Consider the following 12,121-nt stretch of genomic DNA (forward strand, 5'->3'; position numbering starts at 1 on the left):
ACCTGGGTTCAATTCCCAGCATCCCATATGGTCCCCCGAGCCTGCCAGGAGCGACTTCTGAGCACAGCCAGGACTAACCCCTGAGTGCTGCAGGGTGTGGCCCCAAAACCAGAAAATGGAATAAATCAATAAATAAAAACAAGAGTAGAACGCTCATGTGAGCAAGAGATTATGCCTCTTAGGATGTACCGCCCCCCCCCCAAACAAAACATTAATTAGAAGTATTTTCACAGGGCTGAAGTGATAGCACAGTAGGTAGGATGTTTGCCTTACACATGGCCAACCCGGGTTTGATCCCCAACATACCATAGGGTCCCCTGAGCCTGCCAGGAGTTATTCCTGAGCACAGAGCTAGGAGTAATCCCTAATACTGCAAGATGTGGCCCAAAAATCCAACAATGATGATGATGATGATGATGATGATGATGATGATGATGATGATAAAAAATATGGTACTCTGGGCCCGGAGAGATAGCACAGCGGCGTTTGCCTTGCAAGCAGCTGATCCAGGACCAAAGGTGGTTGGTTCGAATCCCGGTGTCCCATATGGTCCCCCGTGCCTGCCAGGAGCTATTTCTGAGCAGACAGCCAGGAGTAACCCCTGAGCAACGCCGGGTGTGGCCCAAAAACCAAAAAAAAAAAAAAGAAAAAAAATACTTCGGCAGCATATCAACTAAATCTACTAAAATTGGAACAATACAGAGAAGATCAGCATGGCCCCTGCTCAAGGATGACACGCAAATTCGTGAAGCGTTCCATTTAAAAAAAATGATAATAATGGGGCAGAATGGTAGCACAACAGGCAGGGCATTTGCTTTGCACGCAGCTGACCCAGGTTTGATCTCCGACATCCCATAGGGTTCCCCAAACCTGCTAGGAGTGATTTCTGAGCTCAGAGCCAGGAGGAACCCCTGAGCACCATGGGGTATGACCCAAAAGCAAAACACACATTTCATATGTTTATCACAGAGCTTAGTACAATAACCAAGAGACAGAAACAACACAAATAAAAGGGAATTTATTTATAAAGGTGAATGGGTACAGCAGCAGCAGAAGATCTAGCGGCAACGGAATACTATGCAACTGTGAGAAAAGATTAGTGGCCAGAGTGAGGGCACAGCAGGGAGGGCATTTGACTTGCACGTGATCAATCTGGGTTCGATTCCCCAGAGGGTTTCCCGGGCTTGCCGGGAGTAATAATTCCTGTGTGTAGCCAGGTGTGGCCCCAAAACTCACATTGCAAGTGGGATAGGACTGGAGAGAATTATCTTAAGCAAACTGAGTCAGAGAGAGAGAAATGCCAGTTGGCGTCACTCATCGGTGGCCCAGAGGACTAGACCAGGAGACACACGACACTGCAGTGTGGCAAGCCCTTGGCCTGGGGTGACGTCACTGAGCTCACCAAGCTAGGGGAGAGGGAGTGGAGGATGAAGAGAAAGACTACGCCATTGAACACTGCTGGAGGGCGCTGGCCACTTGGGGGTGGTGAGGGGCTGTAAGCAACCTTTAAGACTACAAATGTTACCATGACTGTACTTCACTACAACAATTCAAAAGACAGGGCAAAAGAGCCGGGGCCGGAGAGATAGCATGGAGGTAAGGCGTTTGCCTTTCATGCAGGAGGTCATCGGTTCGAATCTTTCATGCAGGAGGTCATCGGTTCGAATCCCGGCGCCCCATATGGTCCCCTGTGCCTGCCAGGAGCAATTTCTGAGCCTGGAGCCAGAAATAACCCCTGAGCACTGCTGGGTGTGACCCAAAAACCACAAAAAAAAAAAAAAAAAAAAAAAAAAGAGCCGCGCAAGTGGGGATGAATGATCCACAGTGGGGAGGGCGTCGGCCTGGCACATGGCAGACCTGGGTACAATTCCTGGCACCCATAGAGGGTTTCCCAAGCACCATCAGGAGTGCGTCCTGAGCACAGAGCCAGGAGTGGACTCCGAGACCCAGGCGTGAGTCCTAAGCACAAAGTCAGGAGTGGGCCCTGAGCACAGAGCCAGGAGCAATTTCTGAACACAGAGCCTGGAAAAGTCATCCCTGAACACAAAGCCAGGAGTAATGCCAGAGCACATGGCCAGGAGTGAGCCCCGAGTATCCCCAGGTGGCCCAAACACCAACAAAAGAAAAACTCCAAGGCCGGAGAGATAGCATGGAGGTAGGGCGTTTGCTTTGCATGCAGAAGGATCGAGGTTTGAGTCCCGGCATCCCATGTGATCCCCTGAGCCTGCCAGGAGCGATTTCTGAGTGTAAAGCCAGGAGGAACCCCTCAGCGCTGCCGGGTTTGACCCAAAAACAAATAAAATAAAATAAAATAAATAAAATAAAAAAAGATAAAAACCTCCATTAAAGCTCCAGCCTTTGAGGTGGCTCAGTGATGGGTGACTGCAGGCACCCCACCAAACAGGTGGCCTGGGGGGGCTTGTGGCTGGGAGCACCCTCAGCAGTGCTCTGGGGTTCCCAGGTACTTCTGGATCATTCGGGTGCTCACAGACACTGTAAAGGAGAGTGGGAACACCCTGATTGGTGCATGGCCGAGAATAAACTTTCCTTGCTGCAGGACCGCAGAGCCGTGGCTGAGTGACCATCCACAGGGAAAGAAAAATAATGTCCGGGGCCCAGAGAGATAGCACAGTGGCATTTGCCTTGCAAGCAGCCGATCCAGGACCCAAGGTGCTTGGTTCGAATCCCGGTGCCCATATGGTCCCCCGTGCCTGCCAGGAGCTATTTCTGAGCAGATAGCCAGGAGTAACCCCTGAGCACCACTGGGTGTGGCCCAAAAACCAAAAAAATAAATAAAGAAATAAAGAAATCTTAATGAATTCTTGAGAAAATGAAATAAAATGAAATGTTTAAAAACAAAAAAAGAAAAAATAATGTCCGCCCCTGGGTAGGCACCACTAGAAGCCCCTGACATTCTGGTCCTGGCGCTGAGTTGCCCGAAGTCCAGAAGCAACCTCTCTGGGCAGTACAGTGACCACTGACCAGTGGGGGGCGGGGAGGTCCTGAGGGGCCATTTCTCCTGTGACCTCACTATCCTCCTCTTGGGGTGCAGGTGCCTCAGTTTTGGGGGCTCCCAAGAATCTGGACTTCTAGGACAGACCACATTGGAGGGACATGAGCCCTGGGCAGGTGGGCTCTCCTCAGAGCTGTGTCCCATTACCCTGAGAGGGTTAAATTTGTCCAGTGGGGGAAGGAGAGATCATTTAGCGGGGAGGATTTTTCTTTGCTCAAAGATAGCCTGGGTTTGACCCTCGGCATTCCATCAGGAGTGATTCCTGAGTGCAGAGCCAGGAGGAAGTCCTGAGACTCACTGAGTGTGGTTCAAAAGTAAACAGAAAATTTGTCCAACTGTTCACCCCAGTCACCAACCATCTGTCAATTCATGTCTTCATCCCGCCTGTCCATCCATCCTCCCAACCACCAATCCATCCATTGATCCATCCATCCATCCTTCTTTTTTTTTTTTTTTTTTTTTTTGATTTTGGGCCACACTCAGTGGCGCTCAGGGGTTACTCCTGGCTATCTGCTCAGAAATAGCCCTTGGCAGGCACTGGGGACCATATGGGACACTGGGATTCGAACCAAGCACCTTAGGTCCTGGATCAGCTGCTTGCAAGGCAAACGCCGCTGTGCTATCTCTCCGGACCCCCATCCATCCTTCTTTCCAGGAAACCATTCATCCTCTGCTCACAAACCCACCAATCTATCCATTGATATATCCATGAATCCATCCTTTTTCTCACCCCATCTATACACTATCCACCCACAAGCCTATCCATTGATCCGTCTATCCATCCACTCAATGATCTGTCCATCAATTTATCCATCAATCTGTTTACCCATCATTCTGTCCTTCCTTCAATCCAACAATCTATCCACTATCCACCACCCACCAGCCCATCCATCCATCCACCCACCATCCATCCATCCATCCATCCACTCACTCACCTATCCATCAACCCACCCACCCACTCACCTATGCATCTATCTACCCACTCACCATCCATCTACCCTCTCCATCATCCATCCACCTGTCCATTCATCCACCCACCCATCCATCCATCATTCATGTACCTGTGCACCCATCCATCCACCCACCCACCCACTCACCCATCTACCTCAACCATCATCCATCCACCTGTTTACCCACCTACCCACCCACCCATTCACCCATCCACCTGGGTACCCATCCATCCCATCCATCTACCCATCCATCCATCCATCCACCCATCCCCCACCTACCCACCCACTCATCCATCCATCCATCATCCATCTATCCATCCACCCACCCTCCCTCCCACCCTACCTCTCACTTGCCCACCCACCCATCCATTCCATCCACCCACCACCCATCCATCTATTCATCCATCTACCCACTTATCCATCCATCTACCCATTCACCCACCCACCCATCCATCCATCCATTCACCCACACACCCACCGATCCATCCACCCACCCACCATCCATCCATCTATTCATCCACCTACCCACCCCATCCACCATACCCCTACCACCACCAACCTCCGCCTGGTCACCATCCGTTCATCCACTCACCCTCTCCCCTCCCTCTTCTGCCCAGAGGTAACCTACGAGGATGTGGTCTCAGCCGGGCTTCTCCAAGGCATGCCCTGCATTGGGTGGTAAGGACAATGATCAGGGTGAGGGTGCTACCCTGGACCAGGTGTTGAGCGGGGTGACCCCAAGGCTATCTGGTCTCTTGAGCTTGGGGTCCTTTTTCATGAGGCAAGGGCAGTACTCAGCCTGCTGCCCAGCCACCCATGGTTGCTGGCATGACCTCTGGCCCTTCCTACCATCAGCCTGTGCCCATGCCCTCTATGAGCAGTGCCCGCAGGAGGCCCCACGACTGTGTAGCCAGACCCTCCAGAGAGACTTGTGAACCTGGGAGGTGGCAATCTGTGCTGCCACCTGCTCCTCTTCCAGATACCTCAGGAGCTCTGGTGGCTTTTGTCAGCCCAAGCCTCATGCCAGGGACTTGTCCCCTTGAGGCTGGGCCCCCTTGGTTGCCCAGAGAGTGGGGCACCTGACCTTTCCTTGGGTTTAATTTTCCTCCTTTGAAGCCCATTTGGAGTCAGGGAGCAGGAGAATAGTAGAGATATGGGGGTGGGGGAGGGAGAGAGAGACAGACAGACAGAGACATACACACAGTGATAGAGATGTGGAGAGAGGACAGTGAGACGGAGGAGAGAGAAAAGGAGAGTGAGACAAGAGAGGAGTAGAGAGAGAAGAGGGAGAGGGAGACAGAGAGGAGGGGGAGGTGGTGGCTGGCCTGGAGTGGGTGCTGGGTGCTCATCAGGGCTTCACCCTCCCAGCCTTACATCTTTGGTCCCAGGGACAGGCCTGGGGACAGGGCAGAACTGATGACCCATAAGTCCTGGTGGTCGCACAGGATGGCTCTGAGGAGTCTGGGGTGCACACCTCCCTGGCCGCTCCCCACTTCCTGGTGACTCAGGCTTTGTGGACAGAGCTGGATGGACTGTCATTCAGGGATGCATCCGTGACATCCGTGCGTCCCTCCCGGTCACCACGTCGTAAAATCCAGATCATCTTTAGGAGTGACCTGTCAGGGCGGGACAAGTAGGGGGGCTCTCGGGTATGATGGTCAGTCCCCAACCCTGCCTGCAGAGCTCAGATGTTCAGAGGGGCACCAGGGACCACACCTCAGACCAGGGACCCCTTATCAGACCAGGGACCCCACATCTCAGTCCTGGGACCCCACATCTCAGATCAGAGACCCAGCATCTCATACCAGGGACCCCAGCATAGACCAGAAACCCTAACTCAGACCACAGACTGCACATCTCAGTCCTGGGACCCACATTTCACACCAGGGACCCCCATCTCAGATCACAGACCCTATCGCAGACCAGGAACCCCTAACTCAAACCATGAACCCCATCTCAGACACAGACCTCTCACCTCAGACCAGGGACTCCCCATCTCAGACCAGAAGCCCCAACTCAAACCAGGGACCCATATCTCAGACCAGGGACCCCACATCTCAGTCCTGGGACCCCATCTCAGACCACAGACCCTCCATCTCGGACCAGGGACCCCAACACAAACAAGGGACCCCACATCTCAGAACAGAGACCCTGATCCCAGTCCAGAGACCCATTCTCAGACCAAGGAGCCATCTCAGACAAGGGGCCCCATCATCTCCTTCCTGGGTGTCCCTGCCCCTCTGGTCCCTCCAGTCCCAGGGGCCCAGGTGCCTGCCTGAGCAGCCGCCATGGAAATTCCCCGCTGCCCGTGGGTTCCCAGGCTGCATGCCAGGCGTGGCCCCATGGGGAGTGGCCCCTCGACCCCGGGACCTGCGGGCTCTGGTTTCTAATCCTGCTCCTCCTCCTCCACTGGGCACTGGTGCTCCTGCCTGCCCATGTCAGGGTCCCCAGGAGGGACCGAGGAGGAGCCCCTCCCCCACAGCAGCCCCCGAGGTTGGCATGGAGTGGCTGTGGGGGTCCGTGGGTGCCCAGCACACCCAGGGAAGTGGCGGGGGGCAGGGGTCTAGTTAGGAGTGACCCAGGTTGACCCCTCAGTTCACTGGAACATGGAGGTGACAGACCAACCACCCCTGGGCCTGGAACTGGGGGATTCTGGACAGGCCCTGAGACTGTTCTGGACAGGTCAGAGGTCAGTGGCTCTCCCAGTTACAACTACTCAGCCTCCATTTACCCAGCTGTTCTTGGTGGGGCGAGTGAAGGTGGCAGGTTAGTGGTCCCTAGATCTCCGGGGCTGCTTGTTTGGGATCCAGGAGCGCTGGGGCATTTGTGGGGACCCCTTGTCCACCCCAGAAGGCCGGTCTGGCCCACAGCCAGCACCGGCCAGCACCAGGCTCCCTGGCTCTGATTACACATAATTCCAAAGACAGCTCAGCCGGGGTCAGGGAGATTAGGGTCTGCCATGGGGCCGTCCGGGACTCAGGCCACCCACAGAACCCACCTCCACTTAACCCCTTCCCTGGCCCCATGGGGAGGGGGCCTGGTATGAGAGTGCAGGCTGGACAGTGGGGTATCCCCAAGCGTCACATAGGGCGGGGACCCCTCTGGGCCTCCCGGCCAACCTGAACGAGTGGGTGGGGGCAGGCGTGTGTTGGAATTGGGGTCACCGGGCCTCCCCATCCTGCCACCCCATCCTGCGGGCTCTCTGCCAGGGTGCCATAAAAAGATAAAGGTTGATAAGCTGAGCCAATATTTCCCCACGGGGCCCCCACAGCTGTCTTGTGTGAGGCGAGCACTCGCCCCACCCGCCTGCCCGCCCAACCCGCCCTCTGCTGGGCATATAAGGCCGGGACCCCGCCGTCCATCCGTCTGTCTTGCCTGCTCCTCAGGGCCACCATGGGGCTGCCGCTAGCTTGTCTAGTGGCTCTCTGTCTGGCCCTGGCCTCGGCCGGAACCCAGGAGCTCCGCAGAGGTAAGGGGGGTCCCAGAAAACAGGCAGGAAGAACCTAGGTAGCGGGTAGAGTCCTGCGCTAACACTTTGGGGGACTGAGGGGGTCTGGGTCTCCTCATTGGTCAGGGACCAAGGGGACCCGGGGCAGGGCATCTGGAGGCGCTGCTTTGGGCAATCAGGGGATGCCCAAGGTCCGACCTCTAGACAAGAGGCTCTGTCAGGCCCCAAGTGGCCGAGGTCGCTTGTGCAGGGTGGCCGGGCCAGAGACCGACCTGTGGGTCCCAGCAGGGCTGCTTCACAGAGCTGCAGTTGGCCCGGCTGTGTCAGGGGTCCTCCGTCCAGGACAGGAGGGTGGCAGGTGAGCTTTGGGCATGCAGGGGCGCTCACATGGCCACCCGTCCCCAGAAGGCAGGTCCCGGAACCATGGCCACAACGTCTGCAGCACCTGGGGCGACTTCCACTACAAGACCTTCGACGGCGACGTCTTCCGCTTCCCTGGCCTCTGCGACTACAACTTTGCCTCCCACTGCCGAGGGGCCTACAAGGAGTTTGCGGTGCACGTGAAGCGTGGGCCGGGCCGGGGCGGACACCCCGAGCTCGAGTCCGTCTTGCTCACCGTAAAGGATGATACCATCTACCTCACCCGGCAGCTGGCGGTGGTAAACGGGGCCATGTGAGTATAGCCATCGGCACCCTAAGACACAGACTTGCACCCAAAACAAATACTACCCAGATCAGACCAGCACCCGAGACACCCAGCTCTGTACCTTGAGACATACTCAGCTCTGTACCCCAAGAAAAGAAACCCAGTCTTGCACCCCAAGTCACCCTGGCCCTGTTCCCTGGAAAACCCAAACCTGCACCTTGAGAAACAGACCAGCACCCCAAGAAGACCCAGTCCTGCACCCCAAGTCACCCCAGCCCTGTCCCCTGGGAAACCCAAACCTGTACCCCAAGAAAACCCAGCTCTGCACCCCAAGTCACCCCAGCCCTGTCCCCTGGAAAACCCAAACCTGTACCCCAAGAAAACCCAGCTCTGTACCCCAAGTTACCCCAGCCCTGTTCCCCAGAAAGCCCAAATCTGCATCTTGAGAAACAGACCAGCACCCCAAGAAAACCCAGCTCTGCACCCCAAGTCACCTCAGCCCTGCCCCCATAAAGCCCAAACCTGCACCTTGAGAAACAGACCAGCACCCCAAAAAACCCAGCCATGTATCCCTGAGTGCCCAGCAACCCCCCCCCCCCAAGAGGGAGCCCTGGCCCTGGGGAGGGCTTGGGGTGTTCCTCATCTTCCTGGGGCCCCGGATCTGGGTCCGTGGGCAGCCTCTCCCGGTCCCAGGCTTGGGTTACGGCAATGCCCACGGGCCCCCAGTGCCCCCCGCCCGGCCATTGTGTGGGGAACAATGAGGTGTCCTAAGCCCGTCTGGCCCAGCGGGTTTCCCACCTGCAGACCGGCGTCCTCTGATCCCGGGATTTGGTTTCCCTCAGAGGGGAGTCCGCCCAACACCCCTCTCCTGGGCAGGGCGGGCGGGGCGGTGTAGGCAGCTGATAGTACAAGGCCCTGACGCCCGTGGGTGCCTGCAGGGTCAGCACCCCGCACTACAGCCCGGGGCTGCTCATCGAGAGGAGCGACTCCTACACGAAGGTGTACTCGCGCGCTGGCCTGTCCCTCATGTGGAACCGGCAGGATTCGCTCATGGTGAGACACGAGGTCCCTGGCACCGGGTGTCCCCTGCCAGCTGGCCCCGGGGACCCCTGCCCACTCCCCTCTCCCCTCCCTGCAGCTGGAGCTGGACAGCAAATTCCGGAACCACACGTGCGGGCTCTGCGGGGACTTCAACGGCCTCCAGACATACTCCGAGTTCCTGGCGGATGGTGAGGGTGGGGCCCCTCGGGTGCCTGTGCTGGGTTTGAAGGTCCTGGGGGGGGTGTCTCTGAGGGTCCCTCTGGTGGTTGCTGGAGACCTGGAGGTTTGGGGATCTGGGAAAGTTCCTGTGGTCCCTTATTGAGTTCTGGGAGTCTATGAGGGTCTGTCTCTCTGTTGTTTGTGCTGGGAGTCTGGGGGTCTGGGGTCCCTTAGTGCCTGTGCTGGAGATCCGGGGGTTTGGGGGGGTCTATGAGGGTCCCGCTGGTGACTGCTGAAGGTCTGGAGGTTTGGGGGTCTATGAGGGTCCCTGTGGTCTCTGCTGGGTTTTGAGGTTCTGGGAGTCAAGGAGGGTCTCTTTGGGGCCTGTGTTGCGAGACTGGGGGCCTGGGTGTCCCTCGGTGCCTGTGCTGGGAGTCTGAGGGTCTGGGCAGGTCCCTCTAGTCTCTGCTGGGTTCTGGGAGTCTATGAGGGTCTCTTTGGGGCCTGTGTTGGGAGCCCAGGGGTCTCGGGTCTCCGTGGTGCCTGTGCTGGAAGTCTGGGGGTCTGGGGTCTCTGAGGCCTATGCTGGGAGTCTGGGGTCTTCCTGGTGCCTGTGCTAGGAGTCTGGTGGTCCCTATGGTGACCTGCTGGGGGTCCAGGGTCCCTCTGTGATGCTGACTTTGTGCCCCTCAGGAGTGCCCTTCAGTGCTGTGGAGTTCGGGAACATGCAGAAAATCAACAAGCCCGAAGCCGAGTGTGAGGACCCCGAGGAGCCCTCGGCCCCCGATTCCTGCTCTAAATACGTGAGTGGGAAGCCGTGGCCCCAGGACAGGACAGGACAGGACAGGGGAACCCTCCCCCAGGCGCCCGCTCCACCGTGCGCCTCTCCTGTCTCCCGTCTCCCAGCGCACCGAGTGCGAGCGGCTGCTGAGCCTGGAGGCCTTCGAGGACTGCCAGGACCGGGCCCCCCGCGAGCTCTACGTGCAGGCCTGCATGCAGGACCGCTGTCGGTGCACGCTGGGCGACGCCTGCGTCTGCAGCACCCTGGCCGAGTACTCCCGCCAGTGCTCCCACTCCGGCGGGCGCCCCGGGAACTGGAGGACCGCCACGCTCTGCCGTAAGTGGGGTGCAGGCAGGGGAGCCCGGGAGCCCACCCACCCCCAACTCGTCCACTCGCCCACTCACTGCGTTTCGCGCACTTGCAGCCAAGAGCTGCCCAAGGAACATGGTTTACATGGAGAGCGGCTCCCCCTGCATGGACACCTGCTCTCACCTGGAGGTCAGCAGCCTGTGCGAGGAGCACGCCATGGACGGCTGCTTCTGCCCTGAAGGTGCGGTGCAGGGGTGACAGCGGGGTGTGTTTGTGGCGGTCGGGTGGGGCCAGGGGACAAGGACTGGCAGGGCAAGGCTGAGGGAGAAGGTGCAAAGGCCCTGGGACACAGCATGTCAGCGGTGGTTGTTGTTGGTGGTGATCCCAGGAGCACCTCTGGTCCTCCTCTGCCCATGCACTTCCTCAGTCTGGGGACACGGAGGTGCCTACACATCCCCCCTCTCCCCTGCCCCTACCTCGGGGGGTTTCTAGCACTTGCTGGGAGTAACGGCAACTCCCCCCACTCTGCAGGCACTGTGTTTGACGACATTGCTGGCAGTGGCTGCATCCCCGTGAGCCAGTGTCACTGCAAACTGCACGGCCACCTGTACGCCCCTGGACAGCAGGTCACCAACGAGTGTGAACACTGGTAGGTGCAGGCCAGGGCCCGGGGGCGGAGTCGGGCATGGAGGGGCGGGACCAGCGTCCACAGTGGCCATTCAGGGCATTGGGGGCAGAGTTTAGGAATAGTGAGGCGGGGCCAGCGTCCACACTGGGCATTTAGGACAGTGGGTCAGAGTCAGATGTGGAGGGGCGCGGCCAGCACCCACAGTGGCCATTCAGGGCAGTGTGGGCAGAGTTGAGAAAAGTTGGGGCTCTGGGCCCTGAGAGATAGCACAGCGGCGTTTGCCTTGCAAGCAGCCCATCCAGGACCTAAGGTGGTTGGTTCGAATCCTGGTGTCCCATATCGTCCCCTGTGCCTGCCAGGAGCTATTTCTGAGCAGACAGCCAGGAGTAACCCTTGAGCACCGCCAGGTGTGGCCCAAAAACAAAAAACAAAAAACAAAAAAAAAAAGAAAAGAAAAGTTGGGGCTCGCCTAGTGTCCACATTGGCCGTTCCGGACAGTGTGCGTGGGGTTTAGGAATGGAGTGGTGGGTCCAGCATTCACCACGCAGGAGATGGGGCAGAGTTGTGGCTTGGAGAGGGAGGCCCAGCGTCCATCATGGCCACTCAGGGTAGTATTAGGGCAGAGTTGAAGAATGGAGGTTCGGGGCCAGCACCCACATCAGCCGCTCAGGGCCACTGGGCCGTGTTGAGGCGTGGAGGGGCAAGGCCTGACGCTCTCCCCGCTTGCCCCAGCGTTTGCCAAGCCGGCCGCTGGTCCTGCAAGAATCTCCCGTGCCCCGGCACCTGCGCCCTGGAAGGTGGCTCTCACATCACCACCTTCGATGGAAAGAAATACACCTTCCACGGGGACTGCTACTATGTGCTGATGAGGGTAGGTGGGGCCCGGCCCGGGGTGTGGGGCTGGAAGGGGGGCTGGTCTGCCCAAGCGACTCCATTCCCGGCCTCTTGCAGGGCGATCACAACGACTCCTACGCCCTCCTGGGTGAGCTGGGGCCCTGCGGCTCCACAGACAAGCAGACGTGCCTCAAGACGGTGGTGTTGCTCCTAGACAAGAAGAAAAACGTGGGTGCCCCTCCAGGGCCCCTCCAGAGCACGCCCCACTAGGGCCCCGCCCCGGACATGCCCTTGGTGGCCACGAAGTCCAGG

The 12,121-nt window shown here is 58.0% G+C and overlaps 1 protein-coding gene and 1 non-coding gene across 2 annotated transcripts in view; both read left to right on the forward strand.

Annotated features, from left to right (window-relative positions):
* The first annotated feature begins 657 nt into the window (after positions 1-657).
* LOC126019900 (U6 spliceosomal RNA) lies at positions 658-765 on the forward strand. Its single transcript, XR_007499511.1, has one exon. It is a non-coding gene; the product is annotated as a U6 spliceosomal RNA (small nuclear RNA).
* Positions 766-7,356: 6,591 nt separating this feature from the next.
* MUC2 (mucin 2, oligomeric mucus/gel-forming) overlaps positions 7,357-12,121 on the forward strand; it is a 28,264-nt gene continuing 23,499 nt past the window's right edge. The window contains exons 1-10 of the mRNA XM_049780928.1: positions 7,357-7,432; positions 7,817-8,084; positions 8,996-9,110; positions 9,196-9,286; positions 9,951-10,060; positions 10,164-10,374; positions 10,463-10,588; positions 10,879-10,996; positions 11,708-11,846; positions 11,927-12,037. Coding sequence (XP_049636885.1) covers positions 7,357-7,432; positions 7,817-8,084; positions 8,996-9,110; positions 9,196-9,286; positions 9,951-10,060; positions 10,164-10,374; positions 10,463-10,588; positions 10,879-10,996; positions 11,708-11,846; positions 11,927-12,037 — 1,365 coding nt within the window. The remainder of the gene's footprint in view (positions 7,433-7,816; positions 8,085-8,995; positions 9,111-9,195; positions 9,287-9,950; positions 10,061-10,163; positions 10,375-10,462; positions 10,589-10,878; positions 10,997-11,707; positions 11,847-11,926; positions 12,038-12,121) is intronic.

The sequence above is a fragment of the Suncus etruscus genome, chromosome 9 (genome assembly GCF_024139225.1).
Source record: "Suncus etruscus isolate mSunEtr1 chromosome 9, mSunEtr1.pri.cur, whole genome shotgun sequence".
NCBI classification, from domain to species: Eukaryota; Metazoa; Chordata; class Mammalia; order Eulipotyphla; family Soricidae; genus Suncus; species Suncus etruscus.